This window comes from Nyctereutes procyonoides, unplaced genomic scaffold, assembly GCF_905146905.1.
Source record: "Nyctereutes procyonoides isolate TBG_1078 unplaced genomic scaffold, NYPRO_anot_genome, whole genome shotgun sequence".
Classification (NCBI taxonomy): Eukaryota; Metazoa; Chordata; class Mammalia; order Carnivora; family Canidae; genus Nyctereutes; species Nyctereutes procyonoides.
The window spans coordinates 37,534,608-37,557,617 of NW_026575134.1; the positions used below are offsets into that span (position 1 = coordinate 37,534,608).

Here is a 23,010-nt window from a genome sequence, read left to right on the forward strand (position 1 = left end):
ATTCAGAGGTGGGATGAGGCAGGAGGCCAAACCATTCTTTTTAAATGCCGTGGCCTAAACATTGTCTAGTGACCAACACACGTGCACACACTATAAACCAACTGAAGGGATATCCAAACTTTTTTCCCTTTTCCTCTTTACCAATCACTTTCTCACCCTGGTGGAAGCCCTTTTGCATCTTGCAGTTCTATTTTACTCTTTAGTATTAAGAGAGATAAGGTGCTCAGCTACTTAGGAGCTGAGGATTCATAAAGTCATTCTAAACCACTTCAGAGATACATTTCCCTAAAATATTTACTTGTCCTCTGCCTGTTTGACCAGTGGTCACAACAGTGAGTCATCCATTGGGCCTAAATCCACAGCAGGCTGAAATGACAGCAATACCAAGGCTATGACTTTATTAAATAAACTCTCACTTCCCTCAAACCTATTTCAAAGCTTATTTTATTGGATGCTTGGCCTGTGAATTTGTGCCAGTTTGCAAGTTTTTTTCCAAATAATCTTCTTAAATCAATGTAAAAAGAGTTTATCAACTCTCATATATGCAATTCCTTAACAGATTCAGGAAAACAGAATCTCTCTCTCACAGAGGATTTTTCTACAGGCTGTGGGATAGAAGAAATAACTCTGACAAAATACGAGTTAGGAACTACATCCATGCCTTTTATATGTATATATGCCATATATATATACATGCCATGTACGTATATATGCACACAAATATATATGTATATATAGCACTATATAGTTATAGGTTATACATTCTATATAAATTTTATGGTTGTATATTATGCAACTATAGTTTACATGTATATAAAAATGATTCCCCAGAGATCCTAACCATATATAGACCTAAGAAACAAGGGAACAAAGTCTAAAGACAAAAAATCTTTTGGGTTCTGGATCCTTAAAAACAGAACAAAACACACTTCCAGTGTTGCCATTATTGCTATCTGTATTTTAAGAACATACCTAGAACATGGACCTACTGTTGGTCCCTTCTCCAATGTCCTGTCCATTTCAGATAAGCGTGATGCAGTCTACACACTCAGATCCATACATGTCTGTGAGCTAAGTGCTCATTTCTCCCTTATTTCATCTATACTTTTCTAAGTATTTTCCCCATTCTTCTTCTGAGGCAGACTGCAAACTTTTGGAAGAAGAAACTGACACAACTCTTAGCACAATGCTGGGAGTTTCATTGCTTGTGACTTGCTGCTTGTGACCTCATCGAGACTTATGTAGCTTCCTATTTCCTCCCGTTCAATGGTAGTAGTTGTATCTTTTCTGGACTCTGCTGCTTCAAATGTGCCTCTTCTATATGAATATTCCTTCACATGTAATTCAGTAGAGCTTAAACTGTACCCCCATTGACTTTTGAGACTTCTGCCGACATCCACTTTGGCCCATCTGCTGAATATGAAAACACACTCGGGGAAGGGTCGCTCCTTTCAGATTCAGCAAGTCTGTAATCAGGTATTCCCCACTAAGAAATGTAGTCACATCTTTAACCATTAAAACAGAAAGAGCCTAAAATATTTCACAAGTATTTAGATTATTAAATCTGAGAGCTTCACACTAATAAGCAGGTACTTTATCAATGAGAAATACTGGTCTCGAAGCAGAAGAATCAGTCTAAGAAAAAGCATGAATGGAATAAGCCTCTATGCATTTACTGACAAGGCATCTAGCTATATACCAAAATTACAAATGAAATAAAACCAAACAATAAACCTGTAGTGGTAGCGGGACCCAAATGTTTGTCACCTCACTTTCTTCTAACCAAGGCAACTCTTCCGTCTCTCATTTCTCTTCATTTGGTACTCAGCCAACCTTTGAACTCCTCCTCCTCCAGAAAGGGATGTCAGGCTCTCAGTGGGCTCTTTCCTTTAACTCCCTAACACTTAAACCTGTGCCTCACAATTCCACCCAGTATTGACGTCTTCTATGCATACAAGCTCATTTCCACAAGTGCATACTGCCTTCTGTCCCCTGTACTGCCACAATACCCAACCCAGAGTCCTCCTAACACTGACCTCATAGAGTTTTGGACACAAAACCTTGTGGGAAATAGACACTAGTTAGGTCACCCCAGTCCATCTCACGCAACCTATGGGTGCTAGCCCTTTCTGATTCATGGTTCACTTATGAGCATGGGAGCTTCAAGTAAGTAAACTAAATTGATTTGGGTGCTCCATCCAAGATGGTGACTTTAACTGGGAGTGTCAAATTTCATACCTGAGAACTTTGGGATTTATACTACACCACTAGCTCACAGGCCTGACCATAAATGACCTTTTCCATTAATGCCCACATTTACTAGTTGGTGTCTTTCACACTGTGTCTCTCTCAAGAACATTAAACAGTCTTGCCCCTTTGTTGTGAAACATGGAGGCTGTGCTGTATATTGTTTTAAAATCGCTGGCATTCCCACTGGAAACACCCTATCCACATGACTAAGTCCAAAGAATGTGTGGTAAAGGAGTTTTGTGACATTTTAACTTGAGTACTATTCCAACCATTGTCCATGAATGCTTGGATACAGTGCCTGTATCGCTACACTGCTGATCACAATAAATGTGAGGTAAGCTGGTATGAGCTGTGCCCAACCCAAAACATTTGTGGATGCTTTAAAGCAGGCTGTGTTACTGCACATCCTCAGTTTCCCAATTTCAGAATTGGTGGGTCTACTCTTTTCCGCAAACAGAATGTTAAGATCTCCACTGCTCTCATCTTTGCCAAATGTGGGCAAAAAATAGCGCCTTTACTGTGCCACTGATCTATCAGGATATATAACGGGGATTGTTTTTTCAGCGTCAGGGACAGATTACATGGATCTATTTTCCAACTCTCTGTGGGAAAGAGGTGCAGTGATAGAGGGTCATGATCAGGCCTCTGAACTGAAGGGCACATAGCTTTTGGGATGAGAAATATCTGGGTTCAAACTTAAGTGTGCCATTTGCTAGTAGGGTAACCTTGACCAAGTTATAATTTCTGTGAGCCTGTTTTCTCATCTGCCAGATGGGAATAACACTACTTCCCTCAATAGGGTTGTTGTGAAATAACATACACAAAGCCCCTGGCATATCGCTACATATAGCAGACACTCAATAAACGTTAGTTACTTCTTTTTATTATCCAAGGGTTTGAATTGGCTAGAGTCCAGGATTTTTAATTCATTGTCTCAATTTTCCCAGAAAAGCCATCTAGGTTTAGTAAGTTAAACATAGGTTTACCCTGTAAGGCTGTTAAATACTTGTAGAGTTGACTTAGTGAGTAGAAAGGTTAGAACACTAAGATGGAAGGACACAGCCCTTGCCCCCACACCCATAGGGCCCCAACACACCACACACATACACACACACACACACACACACACACACACCACACACACACACACCCCAGATTAAACCTGGATGCCCATTTGTCCAGGGCTCCACCTCTGCTTGATGAAAATATCTATGGTCTCATGGGTCAGAAAACGGTCGACCTTTCAAAACTTAAGAATGGGAAAGTGAGGCCTCAGGAACTGTGCATACTCCATTAGAAATATAACGAAGGAGAGAAAAGAGGGATAACTGCTATATTTTCTTGTCATTAGCAATATAATGGCTCCCACGTGCTGGAATCCCAGTCTGATAAGAAGAAATGAGTCGAAGGTCATGGATGGACCTCACTGTCCACTGTGAAAGCTCTCGCAACACCTTCAGGCCCCACAGCTTCTTCTCAAAGAGGCCACCATCTCCAAAGACAGGTATCCTATCAGCCTCATTGGGGGGGATTTTGTGTTCCAGGAGCATCATTAATTCCTCTAGCTGGTAAGCAAAGGCAGCAACCTGGAGTAGAAGGGTGTGTATTGCTTGATGGAAATCCCCTTCAGTTGGAGTAAAATGAACCCGCTGGTCTTCTAAAAGCCTGGCCAACATAACATGGAAAGCGCGATAAGCTTGGACGTTCTCTTGGAGTCGCTCCACCTCAGTCAGTTCACTCCACCGATCAGTGCTTGCCATTGGCACACCATCCACAGAGTCCAGGTTTAGGTTCTCGTTCAGGCCCTGATGCTTCATCTGGCCAAGGATACATAAAAACATCACATCTTCTGTAATTATCCCAACATTCTCATTTAATCCCTAAATCTCATCTAAGACCTTATTCACTTTCCAGGTCAGAGATCCAAATTGGAAAAATTTTAAAAATCTCCAAAAGGAACTCATTTGGGATCCATTGACTGGATTTTAGGAAGGCTTTATTCTCCCTGAAATTATACATTCCGCTTTACCTATTTCCTTTTTGTGGGAGAATATGCAGGTTTCATTAGATTTTAAAAGGTTGAAAACCACGCTCTACAACTTCTCCTTCCCACTTTGAACTCCCTCCTGGAAACAAGTACTTGAATCGTACTCGAGTTTTAAGTATTTTAAACATACTTGAAGACACTGGCCAGGCCTATTAGGAATCCCAAGAATTAACCCACTGCAGAACTTTTCTAACCCCCCTCTCCTCCATTATCCACTCTCATTGGGAAGACAAAACTTTAGAGAATTCAGTGGTAATGAGTTAAAAAAGATAAAAATAAAAAAAAAGGTACTTTAAAGAATTAGATTTCTAATTGTTGAGGCTGTACAAAGCTAAACCAATTCCCAGACAACCTAAATTTAGAACTATTTTTCAGTGTTTCTATCATAGTAGGCCTTAGGTGGAGACTGATGGGGATCTCCATCAGAAAACCAATCTGGAACTCCATGGTTAGCTCATCAATTTGACACTTCCCTAAGTTTCCAGTAAATCTTCTAGGGGATCCTTTTTTGATAGTGTGGGTGACCATTCTCTTTTGATACATGGAGACTTGATATATGTAATGAAAAATTGGGTGGCCAATACTATAGAGGAGAAATTCTTTGGGTTTGTGCTGTTATTCTCCCAATCCTATAAATCTCATTCTTTCATTTACATAGCTCAAAAATTCAGAACAATGTGTATGAAGAACCCACACTTACAGGGCCCATAGTTAATCTATTCTGGTAGAATCCAGACTGTAGGCAATCATATTAGGAATAGCCTCCATGACATAGAGCCAATCCTACCCAGAAGACCATGTCTATTTTCTCATTCAAAGAACATGTCTCCTCAACAGGCTAGAGAAGAAAACAGGGTCACAGGAGTTTAAGGGAAAGAACCATGTCGGATGATAGGTGCCCAATCTATGAATGACTGTATGATTAGGGCCTTGATGATTGGTAATGGGGGTTGGAACATGATGCTAAGGGGCTAATCAGAAGAGCTCAAGTGAAAACAGACAACAGCAAAATAGGCAACTTACATAAGATTCCAAAAGAGCAGTCAGGTCTGAACGAATCTTCCTTGCTAGCCAGATAGAGCGGCTACAGAGGTCCCGGCGATGAGGGGTCAGCGGTGAGTGCTCTGTAAAGGCCATCCCCTAACTCAACTGTCCCAGGAAACAAGTGAGCTGGGTTTGCTTCTGTCTACACTGGTCCAAATAAGAAATGTGACTCTCAGACTAAATCCACTGGGCATTCTCTTCTAATGGGATTGTGCACCCCACCCCCACCCCCCTGCCTGACTCAGAGGTGGCAGCAAATTCCTGGCTGTGGATTTTTGTGCCTGTGGAATCAAAGGCCCCTTTTTAATCAGCTTTTTTTTCCTGCAGCGTCTGCCTCCATCTCTCTCCTCCACTCAGTGCCTAGCCTACTTGTTTTTATGTCATTGTTTTGCTTTTGCACTTAGCAACAAGGTCACTATCACACTAATCCTCATGACACCCCTGCCTAATGTGATCTACTTCATATACACATAATCAGTTTATCACTCTCCCTTGCATTCCTCATGTCCTCTTCTTTCTTTTCTTTTTCCCTTCTTGGCCTAGTATTCAAGAATATTGTTATTACTAACAATATAGCTGCCATTGATTAAGCAACTACTCTGGGCCAGACACTGTGCTAAAGGCTTTAAAGCCTTTATTTGATCTTTAGAATAATTCTATGAGATAAATATTTTCCATAACGAAATTGAGGCTTAAAGAAATTAACTAATATGCACAAAATCCAGGAAGCAGGCACAAAACATAGGTCTCTGATTCTCCCACTGACATTGAAATTTCATCCTTTAGGTTTTTCACATTTTGTTCAAGAAACAAAGTTTATGCTAAATAGGTCCTCTGAAAATACAGCATCTTTTCACTTTTATCATTTCGTTATGTAGTTTCATTTATACTCAATTAAAAATCAGCAAAGTAAGTATCTTTAACCTCAATCATGGTGCGTTCCTCATAGCTACAGGATGGGGAAGGTACTGTTTAGGCCTGTTCTCTTCCAAAGGACAGGAAACACCCAACCCTGACTGGGTAACATTTTTAAGGCAGTCTCAAGTGACAACATGCTTTTCTTTTTCTTCCTCATCCCAGTCATACCACACTGCTCCTTAACAGCATACAAGAATGACCTGGGCTTTGAAATGAGGGCAAAAGAGTTTAAGAGCACGTGCAGAATTGTTCTTCTGTTGCATCCAACTTAACCCTGTATATTAAAATATGATGCTTCTTGGGGAAGAGCTTTAAGTGTCCTCCTCAATCAATAAGCCTTCACTATTTCATGCCATAGACATTGCCTCTAAATTGAAACACATGCCTTCTCAGGTGCAAACTTCCATAAACAATAAACAAGGGGTGGAGGGGAGAAAAGTGGGAGTGAGTGGCTCACAGGAGGCCTTTTAAGAAGGTAAAAAGATTTTTTTTTGAAAGTTAATACTTGTTGTGGACACTGAGTTTTGTGAAAAAGCACTGACATTAAATGCTAACAAGGTTTTTGTCATTATGAGACTAACATAAACCTCACAGCATCCTTAACATTTTCTTTACTAGACTAATGAGGCCATCTCTTCTAGAAGTCTGTCACAAAACAGAGGGGGTTTCCAAGTTGACTAGATGATCACAGAATCCTATAGCAACTCAGCATTAGAGATCAAGAACGAAAATGAGTCAGAAGTTACCTCTGATTCTGCCCAAGAGAAGTAATAGCACCTGCCACATAAACCCTGTGCTGGGGGCACTGGGTTCTCAGCAGCATCAACTTTTTACCCTTAGGATAACTGTTAACTTACTACAATCAAGGAAGACAAGTTGCTTCCATGAAGACAACTTTTATTTTTCTTCTTTACATATTTATTTTGGATATGCCTTACCTAGATTAAGAGAAAACAAGGATTTGAAAAGCAGAGTATCCCTTTTATTATAATTTCTTTTTACATAACCTTTTCAACCTAGATTCAGGTAACTACCTGTCTCTCCCATCAAAGGAGAAGGGTCCTGCACATTACAACAGGCAAAAAAGGCTTTCAAGAAATAAAATATTTTAAATTGATCCATTACAATTTTTCAGTTTTCTTGAGTACATTGGAAACTGAAAAAAGAAGGAGGGGAAAAATGGTACTTCAAACAATCAGACTAATAACCTTGGCTGGGTTTAATAGACTCTTTATATATTTTTTCCAACAGGTACACAGGAGGTTCAAGTGCTCTATGCAGATGCTTTCCCATACCTGAATTCTTTAACTCCCAGTAATCCTGGCCAGTGTTTATTCAAACTCTTTGAAGCATAGTAAGTCTCAATTATGCAGAATAACCCTGGGCAACCACAGACTAGGGGGAAGCACATCTCCCAGAAATAATACTTGCATGTCAATTACATTTTCAGGATTTTGAACTGCCAATTCACAAGATGGAGAATATGCAGTGGGGAGAGTTATTAAAAAGGTAACACAATTTGACTAAGGGTAGGAAATGCAGAATTTTAAGAGGGCTCCTTGGAAGGACACATGAGAAGCAGACAAGGAAAGGGGAGAGGGCTTAGTACAAGACAGCTTACTTATACCACTCTTTACTGTGCTAGCATCTTTTCAAAAGGAAAAAAAAAAGATAAAAGTCCATGGAGAATATTTTAAGATTGACTGCAAACTGCTATAATAATTTATTGAAGCAAACTATAGGCAAATGGTACCTATAAAGGGATCAAAAAACAGGAAGAACAGAAAGTTTCTAGTTATTAGAACTTGTTGCTTTTTGTGGGGAGGAGTGTGATATGGGAAGAACATATTTTCCTTCAATCTCGTTAATTTTTCTTAACGCAGTTTGCTTTTGTGTAGGTGGTTAAAATATCTGATGACTCATCACTGCAAATACAACTTACAGAGACAGAGAAGATAAGGTACGTGTGCGGTACAGATGAGAGCTAGTCAAACAGTACAAAATGGACTTATAACAAGAGTGGAACAACTTTGTTGTAAACCCAATCAATCTGACAGTATTTTCAAATGTACTCAACATACCAAGTCAATTCCAAATCCTGACTGTGGGCAGGAAAGCATATTCTACATCCCTTCTATCCTTATTCCATTTTCTACCCCCACACTGGAGGGATGGCAAATCTGCAACACTCTGTAAAGAAACAATAGTGCATTTAAGTCTATTCACTGTAGGTGTCTGACTCCCTATTCCCTGGCATCCCAACCACTGACACTAGTGGGTGTAAAGTAAGCCTCTTTCAGAGATGACATTTTGTTACCCCTCTTTTTGGGAAAAAATAAAAGAGAAAATTGATAAACTTTGTAGTTTTAGTGTTTGTGAAAAACAAGTTGTTCCTTATTTTGCTCTCAGCAAAACTTCATTCTTTCCAACAGCCATCACAACATTTCTGACAAACAATGAATAGGGCAAGCCTTTAACTCCAGCTTGTGAGGTACACAGAAGGATAGAAATTGCCCTTCTAATTCTCTAAAAATTGCCAAAATAAGTTTTTAGTCTTCTGGGAGTTATAAACTTGTACAAAAACACCACCTGCCTCTCCCATGGCCAGTAATAAGCAATCAACCCCCAAGAAAATCCCTATCTCAATGGATGTGGTAATTCCAGAATTTTAGGTGAAAGCCAAAGCCAATATTCCACAGATTATTAACTTTGTCTATGGAAGCCTTTCCTCTTCTGAAGTATTATTTTTATAAAAAGGAAACAAAACAGAGCCATTTTCTTTGACTTCAAATTGTACGAGTCATAGACTATCTCTTCACTAATGGCAGTGTCCTCCAATAACTGGGACCTGGAATGAAACAATGATAAAGCAAAGCAAAACCAAAAACAAAGCTAGGGGCCAGAATTGGGCCAACAGGAAGGTGTATAGAAAGAAATTATGGGGACAAAAAAAGAAAATAAATTTACAAGAGAAAATCTTTTATCTGTAATTCAGACGCTGAACAACCCTTCTCATCCCCTCAAAATTCCTAAATCTCAATGCTCTAAAAACTCAAAGAGCACTAATTACCAAAAACCTAACTTCCTTCCCTAAAAAGGCTTCCAAAAAAGCACTAGGCTACTGTAGTGATTTTGTTAGTGCTGAGGACCAGCTTTCTTTAAAGGCCACTGGAGAGCTATATTTTAGAGGCTGGCTGTGCTTCTTCAATCCTGTATCTTGCCTTCAATAGTACCTCTTATAGAAAGGACCCCATGTCAGAATAACCTAATCTCTCCCAGCCCCCAAAAATCTAGCAACGACGACCCCCCCCCCCCAAAAAAAAAATCAGACTTTCCGTTAATAAATAAGGAATCTCAGGTTCCACAACACAAAAACACACATGTTCAAAGTGCAAATTTCTGCCATTAGTCTGGGACTTTTCTCACTGATACAGAGCCCTGTCTTATGGCCAGAGAAACCATGTAGAGGGCAGCCCCCTCCCTGTTGGGAGCCTGCTTCCATGCTAGTAAGCACCACTGAGAACCAGAGGGAGGTGTTGGAAGGGGACTGAAGTGCTGGGATCACAAAGGAGGGAGGTGGTCCCCATGAATCCTTCCTTTCCGAAACCCAGCGGGGAATGGAGGAAATGGGGGTGAGTGGGAGAGGTGTGCTGTTTTAACAGCTCACCCTAAGGGGCCTAAAGTGCCAAGTCAAGCTGCCAGCCTCCAGAGATTAGAAGTGTATGATACTTTGGGAATAAGTGTGCTGCAGTGGGTAGAAGCCAGAACCATAGGGCAGCAGTGAAGGAGAAGGGGTTTAGAGGACAGTAATATACTATCAAGAGTTAAAAGCTGATCCAGAGCACATCAGAGTTACAGGTTTAAGAAGGGATCTGCCGGTGAGCAGGAAGTCTGCCTGACTGGAACTGAGGAGGAGGATAACCCTCACTTTAAGAGCTTCTTCTTTTTTGCCTTCCTTTTTGGTAAAGGCAACATCAATTTTATAAAGGGGACAATAGAGGGAGAAGAGGGTGGGTGTAGGTGTGTGTGCTGTGATCCACAATGGAAAGAGCAGGCCCTTCAGTTATTTTACTAGATTTTAAATGCTTTAAATTTTTTTTTTTTTGTCCTTTTTATCTTTTAAATACAAAGTCTGAGCTGTCCCAGTGCCCAAAGTCTTCCCTTCCACTAAGGTCCAGTAGAGTCTGAATCTTCAATCAGAACCTCTGTGGTAGCACCGAGTATATCCGAGTTCATGACCAGCCCTTCAGTGCCCCCACTGCTGCCACTTCCCACAAAGATCTTCCCATCAGCCATCAGGCTCACCCGTTCCGTCCCACTACAGTATGACTTTGACATCCCTTCAGCTTCTAGCAGGAGGCACTCTCCAGAGGTGGAGTTTCCCAATGGCTCAGGAAGAAGAGGAAGACCCTGCCCATCTGCAGGTTGTGTCAGGGATTCTGGGTTAGTGCCCAAGATATCTGTGCTGGTGATGAGGGCGCCTGCATTGGCAGCCAGAGCTTCGGCAATCAGCACCTCAGGGTGGCTTTTTGCTTTGTGTGCCACTACGCTGTCCTTCTTCTCAAATTTTTTGCCACAGATATTACAAGAGAACTGGTAGAAGGAATCTGCATCATGCTTCTTCATGTGCCAATTAAGGGATGCCTTCTGCCGACACGTAAATCCACAGATCTCGCATCTAGGAAGATGGAAAAGGAAATAATAGCTGATCAAACAGAAATGAAGAGGCCTCTTCTTCAGGGTCAGGGTAGGACTTTAGAGGTCACATATATAGGCCAATAGTCAGTAACATTTCTTGGGAAAAATTACAAAAAGTTAACTAGATGGAAAATTAATGTTTCTTTTATTTGTTTAAAAAACAAAGGAAACAAGAAAAAGTTCACTAAGTAGTGTCCCACTCTGATTTGGTAAAAGTGAATAGAAGTGGCAACTGAAATTGTTTGCATAGGGGCTAACCCACAAGTAGGGCAGATATGCACTTCTCACCCACATGTTCACCAATAAATAAATACTCACTGTAATGGCTTCTCGCCAGTGTGAATCATCCGGTGCACTGCCAGATTGTGAGAACTCTTGAAGGCCCTAGCACAATATTCACAGATATAATCCCTTTGATCTAAGAAGAAAAATAATGTGGTTAGTGTTCCACTTAGAATCCCTGTAAGTAATTTTCCCAGTTCACAGTAAGCAAGCAGATGATCAGTCAGGTCATTTACAGTAAAAGTAGTACTGTTTTCGATCTATAAAACAATGGATAAATAAAATTTTAAGAAGAAATATACCACTTTCAATTTCTGTTTAAAAAGTCCATATATTCAGTATCATAAGGACTAGTTTTAAAAAACTAAACAAAGCAAAACCAGAAACAACTTAATGGATATGTGAGAACTAGAACCCTAATCTCAATCTTGCCAGTAATCTAATTCTTGGATAAAGTGCTCAGTAATAAGTAAATAATGATATTTTCCTTGGATTTTATTCTTTAAAAGTTTTTTTCAGATTGTGAAAGCTGAACGCTTACATATAAAGAATTTGGCATTCAAACCACTACCATCACCACCACATTTGGCATTCCCTAGAAGAAAAGTGATCCATGATTAAAGTGGTAATCATATCTTCTGTTTTGGTTTCTTATTCTCTCCTACCCCTATCTTCTGCAACATTCAACCACCTCCCCTCTGTCATTTCAAAATACCCATAATTTTCACAGGATTTTTGATCAATTTGGTAACATAGTGTAGACTCTATCGGCCAAAGGAGCATTGCACTAAATTATTTCTTTAACTCTTGGTTTGGGAGAGAAGCGGGTAAGGGGATGCTCTGTATCTCTTGAATAAACGACCACTATGTTTTCTAGGTCTTTCACTTAAAATTGCTACAAATAGTCACAGTGAAAACATGAGGATAAGTTAAAAGGCAAACAATATCCAATTTAATTCTATACTCTATCCCAACAGTTCTAAAGCCAAGTGTAGGAGAATAGTCAAGTTTGTCTCAAGCTTGAATACACTTAGGAATCAACTGGGGGATCTCAGTAAATGCAGTTGGTAGTTGAGCAGGTCTGAGGCAGTCTGAGATACTGCATCTCTAATAGTGGCTCAAGTGATGCCAATGCCTGTTGGGCTATCTTCTACATGCTAAATAGGCAAGGTCTAAAAATGGACTTTTAACCCAAGGACAATTCTTAGTGTCTCCCAAATCTTGTCCCCTGTTCCAGCTTCATTACTGCATGGCAAATTTGGGTGGGGCATCCACTTGCTTAAATCAATCACATGTTCAAAGGGAGTCGTCTGTTTGCACTAATTTGGAAAAGGAGAACTACAATAACATTATAAAAGTGTATTAACCAGATGTAAATATTTGGAATGGACTGAACTTGTAAAACAGTTTGTCATAGCAGGCCTGTGGTATTTAGCTAACGTAGTCTAAACTAGTTGTCAGAAATTACTTTTGTAGAGAATAAAACAGAATTAACAGGGAGGAGTGGAGAAAAGGCAGCACCTAGCAAAGAACAGAGTGGAGACAGTCCTCTCCATCAAGCGGTGGCACTATACAATGAGAAGACTGTAGCCTTTGCAATGATTCAGGCCTGAGCTCAAATTGTGGTGCTCTGAAATGTCCACTGTGTGCCAGGCTTCACGCAGTAAACAGCATTTACACGTGCTCTCATTTCATCCTTAAACTAACTCCATGATGTCAGTGACATTATCCGTCCCCACCCCCCCCTTTTTTTTAGATGAGGGAAAGTGAGAAGAAATAACTTGTCTAAGTCACACATACAATAAAAGATGGAGAGGGTACATATATCAGTATAACCCTGGGTAGGAGACAACTGAAATTCCTAGTCTTACTTCTATGTCTGTTGAGAAGATAGCATGTAATAATCCAGTGTCTGGCACCTATTCAATTAGCTCTAACACCCAGGCTCATTTGTTCCCATTAGCTGAACTGCATGGAGATTGTCAGTGGTTAAAAATGAATGGAATTTGGAATCATTCTAGAGTATGTATAATGAAGACACATTCGGTTTCTCTTTCTGAGTCAATAGCTCCTACAGGAGATTACATATAATTCAGTAGCTAGCCTTCCTGACCGCAGTAGCAGAAGTGTCAGAAGCTACTTAATAGTTACCACAGAACTGTAGGCTCTCTCTTCATACTCAATTCTAGTCCATAAGAGGTACTAAAAGTATCTACTGGAAATGGAATTAGAAAATCCTGATTCTGATAAATACCATCGGTGTTACCAAGGGCAAGTTACATAATGTGTAAAGCCTCTTGTTTCTTAGCTATAAGACAAGGGTAATACAAGCAAACTTGGTGATGCTGAATGGATGGATAACCAGTAACAGTTGATAGAGGATATGTGCTCAATAAAAAATTAATCTGTTCATAAAAGTCAAAGGATAAAAGTAAAAAGCCCTAGTTTGTTCATCCCTTATAAAATGTTTCATTATATTTTATTTTCATACCTTTCTCTAACCTTTCTCTAACACCTGACTATAGACTCTCAAAATTTACATTAAAAAAAAGATCATTACCAATCTACATACTTAAAAGTAGAACGCATTTAAAACTTGATAAAACATTTTATTTAAAAAAGTACCTGTATGGGCAGCCTGGGTGTCTCAGCGGTTTAGCGCCGCCTTCAGCCCAGGGCCTGATCCTGGAGACCCGGGATCGAGTCCCACGTCAGGCTCCCTGCATGGAGCCTGCTTCTCCCTCTCTCTCTCTTTCTCTGTGTCTCTCATGAATAAATAAATAAAAATCCTTAAAAAAAAAAAAAAAAAAAAAGGAGTACCTGTATGATGTTTGGCATGTCGTAGAAGTTGCTTCTGGAGCCTGAAGAGTCGCCCACAGGAGGGATGAGGACATACGTATTTCTTCTTCAGCAAATGCTGATACTTAATGTGGTGCTAAAAACAGTAAGAGAAAATAAAGAGCGTTAAAAATTAAGGCTTTCTGAAAGCTTGTTCCTTTGCTAAGTCAAAAGTGCTAAAGGAGGGGCACCAGGGTGGCTCAGTCGGTTAATTGTCCAACTCTTGTTTTCAGCTCAGGTCATGATCTCAGGGTTTTGAGATGGAGCATGGCATCAGGCTCTTTGGCTGGGTGAAGTCTGCTTGAGATTCTCTCTCCCCCCCGCCCTCTCATAAGTGCTAAAGGGAAATCAAATACTCTGCATATGGAGGGTGTGTGTGTGTGCAGTACAACAGTTAAGAACACAGGCTATGGAAATACAGAGAACTGGATTCTAATCTGAGTCTATCATTCATGATAGGAAATGTGCTTAAATACTGTTAGCTATAGTTCTCATTTGTAAAATGGACATAACTGTAAGTGTCTTTCAGCATAACTGTGAGGATACAGACATCATGTGTTGTATGGTGCTTAGTGCAGCACAATGCATACAGTGAAAGAACAGAAGCAACCACTATTATCACAGAGCCAGAATCAGAGAGTTAAGGCCTTAGTCTCATGTTATCCTTGCTGCTAAACAAAAAATCAAATAGGCATTTCTTAAGGTTTTGTAATAAGCATTTCACTTTCATGTTTTCTGCCAGGCCTAAGTATAAGCTATATCTTAATTCATTTTAAAAAAAATCTACTAAGAACAAACCAGAACAAAAAAAAAAACAAAAACCTGAAGTTTTTTTATTTTATACATTATTTAAGAAATCACAGGTCAGAGTTGCTATTTTTATTTTATTTTATTTTTCAGAGTTGCTATTTTTAAAAAAATATAAAATAAAGTCTATTCATCTGTGTCTTTGGTGTGTTGGTACAATCATCTCTTATATCAGAAGTATTTATAGCACTATGAGAAAGACTGGGCTATTCCAAGATTCCAAGGAAATTCTTTATTTGATCTCATGTTCTTAGACATTTTTCTTTTAACACAATGACTAAAGTAATCTTATGCCTTGTTATTAGTTATTTTTAAAAAGATTTTATTTATTTATTTGACCCAGAAGTGTGTGCACTTGAGAAAGAGCACTAGCAGTGGGGAGGTGGGGGAGGTGCAGAGGGAGAGGGAGAGGCAGACTCCCCGCTGAGCAGGGAGCCTGGTGCAGCACTCAATCCCAGCACCCTCGGATCATGTCCTGAGCTGAAGGTAGATACTTAACTGAGCCCCCCCGGCACCCACTTTTATGCCTTTTTAAAAGAAAACGTTTTTTTTTTGACCCTGTATGTCAATGATAAAGCCTACACAAGTTCACAAATTTTAGCATCTCATGAAATAGAAGAACCAGTAATGGAACCTAACCTGAAAGGCTGCCTTATGTAACAATTACTGACCTGCAAATAGCGGGGGTGAGCAAGAACAGTTCCACATCCTTCCATTTCACAACGGACATATTGGATTGGAGGCTTTTTTCTATTATCAATATGTAGGAGAAAAGTTAGCCAACAGAAGAGGCATTCTGCACAGTGGCTTAACTCAATGTACAATAGGGAACAGCAATTTTATAGTATGAAGAATTAAAATCTCTTTACTAGTTTATAGCTTGCACAGAATGTTAGAAATAACCAGAAACTGACAAATGTTTGATAAGAGTTTTTTTTTAAAAAAAAGCACAAAATAAACTAGTAACCCATGCCCAAAAGGTAAAGAAGTGTTAAGATTTTTAGAAACTTTAAGACCCTGCGATAGAATTAAAAACACAGTAACTCTGCATCAAGGATATATTAGTAAAGTTGCATTTGAGAAATTTTTAAATAACCATTCCTGCAAGGTAATGATGAGTAATTATGTGAGTAAGATATGTATAAATTACCTCCTTTTGGGTAATCGTGGACTTTTGTCATCTTTTCGCCTTCTTCCTCTCCTATAATTAGAAAACAGAGTAATTGTCCACATATTCCAGACTAAGCTTACAAAGCCAAGAATGGCTAAAGACCCATACTGTAGACTGAAGAGCAGGTGGCAGAAACAAAGGATAATTACAATATACACAGTATACAAAGACATATCTGACAAACCAAAGATGTCATTCTGAAGTAATTTCACTTAAATAAATCTGTATTACAAGTTAAATACATACCTGTCATAAACTATATACATTACTATGGAAGGTCTGGATAAACCTCAAGGTTACTACTTGAAGAGTCTATCACTTAAATTAATCAATTTGAAAAGGAGAATAGTCTATTGTATAAACACCCAAAGAATATAAACTATACTCTCCTTATAATAGAACCAAAAAGCCTAAACACTTAAAACTTAAATCTTATTTCTGCAACAGGCAATGATTGCTGGACAAGAAGTCAAGATTCTTCAGTCATTTGCCCTATTTGCCCTTCTTTTGAGGATCCGCATTTGTTGTAATTTTCCTTGCTATCTCTACTCCCTCTGTATCCCATTAGCTCCTGTCTTGCCCACTCATTTAAACATCTTTAAGTATTGCTTTGGATTAAATTTAAACTTTTCAAGCTTTTGAGAGCGCCTCTGCAATGAAACTGTCAGCTGCCTGAGGCAGCAATATGCACCTGTCAATACCCCTCTCCTCACTCCCACTCTTTTTTCCCACCAATGGCTTTAAAATCTGTTAGGTTTCCATTTTTAGTAGTAATTGCCTACTCACTTCCTAGGAGGTTCCTCATCCTCCCTAATTTCATTCTCTTCTTCTTTCACCTCTACCTCTACTTCCACTTTTATTTCTTTCTTCTCCTTCTCTTCTTTCACCTTCCCTGATTTTCTCCGTGGTTTTGGGGTTTCCCTGAAAACACAAACAAATTTAACATTGGTATCCAGTAAGGGATCTTTGCAAGGGGGAATTGTGACAACAGGGTAAAACCCGTGGTTATCATTGATTTATTGAAAAATTATGATCCTTAGCTCATGAAATGTGATTTACAGTCAACTGTTCCTTACATGCACAGTAAAAGCCACTCAGGCTAAAAATAATCAGGAATCAAAATTCACTATAGTCGTAAAGAAAAATACAAGAGTAAAAAATTGTAAGTATTCAGGCAATTGATGGTATCTTAAGATAAACATGCAGACATTCAGTATTTTTAATATGATCAAAATAAAGTTCTATAACTAGAAGAGAGAGCTGTGTGAAAGAGTTATAATGTTAAATTGGCAAAACAAGTGCATAATTAATTACTCATTTAAACTTAAGTCTATTAACAACATGGTGAAATAAAAGCATGCAACAGTGCTTTCCTTATTCTTCACTGACACGTCTGAAATAAAACCTGAGACGTGCCTCTCTAAGTGGGGTTTGTAGGTCTCATCTCTTGGGTCATCTTTGAATGGTATCTCCTCTTCACTGATTAACATCTCTTCTTCCTCTTCCTCCTCCTCATCGCTACTAAAAAGGAATAAATAGAGATTAGAAATTCTACTTCTAAGGATTATATATCTGACTAGATTTTATTTGCTCATTTATTTAAAAGTAGCCAAAGATTCACAAGAAATTATCTAGAATTGTTATCCTTATGGTCTAACTGGACTAGCAATCTAGCTGTTTATTATCATAATAATTATAACTAAAAATCTATAAATCCTAAAAAGGCTATTACTTCATTAAATAAAGGTAAGGTGAGGACTGCTCAATGGCACTAAGAGCTAAAAACAAACAAGCAAACAAACAAACAAACAAACAAAAAAAGCAGTGCCTCCGTGTTTCAGTTTGTTAAGTGTCCAACACTTGATTTCAGGTCAGGTCATGACCTCAGGGTCCTGAGACTGAGCTCCACTTTAAGATTTCAAGGTTCTCTCTCTGCCTCTCAACTCCTTCTTTTAAAAAACCAACAAAAACTGGGATCCCTGGGTGGCACAGTGGTTTGGCGCCTGCCTTTGGCCCAGGGCGCGATCCTGGAGACCTGGGATTGAATCCCATGTCGGGCTCCCGGTGCATGGAGCCTGCTTCTCCCTCTGCCTGTGTCTCTGCCTCTCTCTCTCTCTCTGTGACTATCATAAATAAATAAAAATAAAAAAAAAATAAAAAAAAATAAAAAACCAACAAAAACAACAGGCTATAATCCTATGTCTAGTAATCCAATGATCTGCTTTACCGAAAAGATCAACAAGCCCCCCCCCCACCCCAAGCAAATATCAAAAACCCTAGTCAAAACCTCCATTTCCCATTAGTTGCTAACATGAAATAAGCCAGAATACAGAAAGTACTCAAGACCTGCTTTTTGAACTAAATAACTAAAGATTACATGGTTAAAGCGCTAATCAAGAACAAAGTAGCACCTGAACTAAATACCAAAACTGAATTTTTTTTTTTTTAACAGCTCAACACTCTTTCAAGCAGAAAACAACTTTTGTGTGTGGTCTAATATCCCCAAAGGTTTAAATGTGAAATATGAAGTTTCTTACCTAATGCCACCTGGAGACTGATGTTCTTCTGTCCCATCTGGCGAAAGAAAGCAGAACAAAACTTTATCTTTACAGATATAGATATTTTGTCTCTGCAGCCAAGAGACTCAAACCAAATTACTGCCTGGGATAACCATACAAAAGGAGTTTATCTGCAAATTTTCTAAAAGGAACCCTGTATCACCACATCTACCCCTGAAAGGTAAGCTGTTCAACATTACATTTAAAATCAACATGCAACTGGGTTATTAAATAACCATACTTCACTTGTACTGTACCATAATCAAGCTGATCTGTATTTGGTTCTGATTTGCAGATGAGCTGCAATGAACCGGTCTTTGACCTAGAGCTGCGGGTGTTCTCTGTGTCATGATGCCGAGAAACAGACGTCCTGCTACTGCTGCGCCAGCCCCGGCTAGGCCTAGTTGCAGCAATGGAAACTTCCTGAGGGAGGGTAGAATCGTCTTCTTCCTCTTTCTCTTCCTTAGGATCTGGATGAAAACATGTATCATTGCTTATAACCATCTCGGTAGATCTACTATTGTAACCAAAATTTAATAAAAAGCAAAGTAAATTTTTCCAGGAGAAAAGCCCCTCAGATATTTACTGAGATAACAGAAACAAGGTGACAGAAAATTTATCCTTATTGTCCATCATTCTAAAAACTTCCATGTTGTCAAGCAGTTTTATATTGTCTTATCTACTAAATAATGGACTGCTAATAGAAGTATGCGAAATATACCAAATTCTATTCACAGGATTCTAACCTTTTCATTTGAGACAAAGGCAACTAAATTAAGTGAGTTGTCCCCAAAAGACGGCCAGAACTTCTTACAGAAACACAAAGAAGATGGGGTGCCTGGCTGGCTCAGTCATTAAGCAGCTACGTTCAGCTCAGGTCATGATCTCAGGGTCTTAGGACTGAGCCCTGTGTAGGGCTTCCTGCTCAGTGGGGAGTCTGCTTGTCCCTCTGTGCCTCCCCTTGCTCATGCTAATAAATAAATAAAATCTTAAAAAAAAAAAAAGAAACACAAAGAATAAATCACAGGTCCAGATGTTTTAATAATCGAACAATGCTGAAAGAAATTGCCAGAGGAACTGCACACTAAAAATGCTTTCCCTTGACTCTAGTCAATAGTTCTTACAACCACATCATGAATTTGAATTGACCAATCATGATCAAGCCCAGCTCCATGCTGCTCTGCTTCAGTTATCCTATAAGATGCTGTGCACAAGCACAGACACAATTTGTCCATTATCCTATATGTTCTTCATGCTTTGAAGGGTGAATGAAGTGAGGTGGGGGCTATTTCCCCCTTCTGAGCAATAAATAAAAAGCTTAGTATAAGAAACTGGGTTTCATTCCCAGTGTAATTTTTTACATATAGCTATATACAGATACATAAGTATGTTAGTAAACTAAAAATGAGTCTATTTTGACTACAATTCTTTCAATAATCTTAGAAAAGGCCTTTCTAAGAGTAACACAAAATTTTAGTTCTTAAAACTGATACCTATGATTATATATGATTATATAAACACAAAAACAATCTTCTGCATTGCAAGTTCCACTAATAAGCAAAATTTAACAGTCCAACAGAAAAAGAGCTTTTTGGTAAAAATGTGTGGCTCTCACACGCAAACAGAAAAAAGGTCAATCCTCTCATGACAGGATAAACTCAAATGCAAACGATTAGTGAGACACCACTGTTCCCCTATCGTACTGACAATCCGAATGTTTGGCAACCGTGTATTGTCCAGGTTGGAGGAAAGAGTAATACAGATGATAGCATGTGCACTGGTAAAACCTTTGAAGGGCATAAAACCTCTTTCAAGGGCACTCTGACAGTATCTATCAAAATTATAAATGTGTATCCTTTCACATTAATTTCAACTAGTAAGAAGTTACCCTACAGAATTACAATCACACTTAGGTATAGAGGTAGTCATTATAGCACTGTTTTTAGTATGAAAGAGCAGAAAACTAAACATCAGGAAGGGCCTGGTTACATGAATTGATACATCTAGTCAGTAGGCAACTGCATGGAAATAATTCTATGACACTTTATCATGCAAAAAAACCCATATCCATATAAAATCAAAATATTATATAGGTGTTTTATATATAGATATAGAAATAAATGTTATATATGTAAGTTATATATCTTATACATGACAATTATACTTCTGAAAGGATATAGAAGAAATTGATAAGATAAATTTTGGTCACTTCCAGAGGTCCAAAAATATGCCCAGTGATTTCCTCAGTATCTACCCTAGGAGATGGAGGTTCACTGTAGCATGTTCATAAGAGTTAAAGAATGGAAACGACCTATTCCCCCCCTCAATAAGAAAATGTTCAAATAAACTGTGTATTACTGAGATGGAATATTATACAGAGGCATCTGTAAAAAATGACATGGAATTACTGGCAAAAATATTGTTAAACAGAAATTAAGCAAAAAATAAGACACAAACCTACATAAAACATTGTTTTTTTTTAAGATCTGAAAAATACAATTTCCTCCACTGTGGAACAAGGTAGTAAATTGGGGGGGGGGCTATTTTAGCTTTAACCGTATTCTGAAAGTTTTATGAGAATATTTTAAGGTAATATAATTAGTTTGAAATGCGGAGAATAGCAGTGGGAACTCCTAAAAACCTGACAATTATTAAATCAGATATGCATTTCCTTTCAGTTCTTTCCCACTCAGTGCCTGTCTCACTCTTCTCATACCTGAGCTACTTTATGTATCAAAATAATGCAGTAATTAAAAAAAAGGTTAGAATTGACAATATCTTCAACTATCTACAATCCAACAAGTTTACCCAGAAAATAACTGGAAGGTCAAAGAAACCTGTTCAAGATCATAAAGCTAGCTAAACAGACCCAGATATAAAAATCATATCTTGAGACTAGTAATCAAGAACTTCTCCATCTAGGTCATGGCTGCTTTTAAGATAATCTCTTCAAAGGGAGCAATTCGACATCCTCTATAAAGAAGAATAAATAACGTAGAGAGAGTCTTCCTTGTTACTCAACCCAACTATACTAATTTGGACTTTAAACCCACTCCATAACTTCCTGTTAAAGGTTTTTTCTTCATGATGAAAGGATTATTCAGCCACACCTTTTCATGCTGTTAATCAAATGATGGCAATTTGATAAGAATTGCTTATTCTTATAAATAAAGCATAATAACCTATTTTATCCACCCCATCCCCACAAAAAACTCATTTAAAAAAAAATAAAGCATTATCAGAGTGATGTCAGCAAAATGTCCCTCCAACAGAAACACACAAGCAAAAAAAAAAAAGCAAAAAAACACACAAGCAATCACATTCACATGCACACTCACACGTGTGTGCCAAAATCAACTTTGTAAAAAAAAAAAAAAAAAAAAAAGGAAGATACTCATAGGTTTACAGCAACCAAGAGAACACTTAAGAAGGGCAGAGAATGGAGCATATAGAATATTTGAAAAAATAAAGGCCAAAAGTTTCTCAAAATTAGTAAGACATGTATCTACACAAAAAGTTCCATAAGCTCCACGAACTCCAAAAAGACAAATTCTGTGAAACTGAAAAGGAAACATATTTACAATGGAGTTGGCTGGCTAGAAAGGGGAGTTCTCAGGCCATACCACTTGCTGCAATCCTTTGCAGACTCAAGAAAAGAAGCCCTATCTACTAACCCAGCGGGAAGAAGGAAGATTTTTCTTTTTGCCCAGCAACAGTCCAGCCAATGAGTCATCGTCACAGCTCGGCCAATGAAAATCTATTATATTTCGAACTCCTAGTTTACTCCAATGAACCAATGGACTTTGGGTTCATAACAGCAACCCCCATCTCATACCCAGCCCAAAAGTTCCTTTCTTTTGTTTGTGGGACTCGCCTGTAGCTTTTGTTATTGCTTGCCTGTCCAGAATTGTAATTCCTCTGCTATTCCTGAATAAATCCATTTTGCTCGTAAAATAACTGGCTGCTTTACTTTGAAGGTCAATGACTCAAGAGACCCACATCAAGACACATTACCATCAAACTGTCAAAAGCCAAAGACAGAATCTTGAAAACAGCATAAGAGAAGTGACTCATCAGGTATAAGAAATGCTTGGTATCATTAATAATCTATTTCTCATCCGAAACTAGGGAGACCAGAAGGTAGAGAGACGCCATATATAAAGTGGCAATGTCCAGCAAGAACTCTGTATCTGGTAAAATGCCCTTTCAAAAGGGAGACATTCTCAGGTAAACAAGAGCAGAATTTGTTGCTAGTAGACCTATCCTACAAGAAACACTAGAGGGAGTCCTCCAGGCTGTGAAAGGACACTAGGAATTAACTCAAAGCCATTATGAGGAAATAAAAACACCATAATTACATAAATAAATATAAAATAGTATCACTTGTTTTTGGTTTG

General features: G+C 38.6%; 2 protein-coding genes across 4 annotated transcripts in view; both read right to left on the reverse strand.

The window, feature by feature from the left end:
* Nucleotides 1-642: 642 nt before the first annotated feature.
* CNTF (ciliary neurotrophic factor) lies at nucleotides 643-8,446 on the reverse strand. Of its 2 annotated transcripts, XM_055300880.1 has the most exons (3): nucleotides 8,341-8,446; nucleotides 5,321-5,488; nucleotides 643-4,067 (listed from the first exon to the last, which is right to left on the reverse strand). In XM_055300880.1, exons 2-3 carry the CDS (start codon nucleotides 5,432-5,434, stop codon nucleotides 3,582-3,584), a joined length of 600 nt encoding a protein of 199 aa, XP_055156855.1. In that variant the 5' UTR covers nucleotides 5,435-5,488; nucleotides 8,341-8,446; the 3' UTR covers nucleotides 643-3,581. The 2 variants fall into 2 exon arrangements, with proteins under 2 accessions (XP_055156855.1, XP_055156856.1); XM_055300881.1 differs by lacking the exon at nucleotides 5,321-5,488 and having other exon boundaries at nucleotides 8,341-8,435.
* Nucleotides 7,140-23,010, reverse strand: part of ZFP91 (ZFP91 zinc finger protein, atypical E3 ubiquitin ligase) — a 45,960-nt gene continuing 30,089 nt past the window's right edge. Inside the window, exons 3-11 of one of the 2 annotated variants that reach the window (XM_055300879.1) lie at nucleotides 18,871-19,083; nucleotides 18,593-18,629; nucleotides 17,472-17,573; nucleotides 16,842-16,976; nucleotides 16,035-16,085; nucleotides 15,556-15,634; nucleotides 14,060-14,174; nucleotides 11,276-11,375; nucleotides 7,140-10,937 (exon numbers count right to left, since the gene is read on the reverse strand). In XM_055300879.1, the coding sequence (XP_055156854.1) occupies nucleotides 10,427-10,937; nucleotides 11,276-11,375; nucleotides 14,060-14,174; nucleotides 15,556-15,634; nucleotides 16,035-16,085; nucleotides 16,842-16,976; nucleotides 17,472-17,573; nucleotides 18,593-18,629; nucleotides 18,871-19,083 (1,343 nt within the window). In that variant the 3' untranslated portion in view covers nucleotides 7,140-10,426. Of the gene's footprint in view, nucleotides 10,938-11,275; nucleotides 11,376-14,059; nucleotides 14,175-15,555; nucleotides 15,635-16,034; nucleotides 16,086-16,841; nucleotides 16,977-17,471; nucleotides 17,577-18,592; nucleotides 18,630-18,870; nucleotides 19,084-23,010 lie in introns of both variants that reach the window. The other variant, XM_055300878.1, reaches the window with a different exon arrangement.

Coding starts and splice junctions, on each gene's coding strand:
- CNTF (XM_055300880.1), bottom strand. CDS start 5,434: ATGGCCTTTACAGAGCACTCACCGCTGACCCCTCATCGCCGGGACCTC. Junction 4,068..5,320: donor CTGCTCTTTTGGAATCTTAT/GTAAGTTGCCTA, acceptor ATCCTTGGCCAG/ATGAAGCATCAGGGCCTGAA.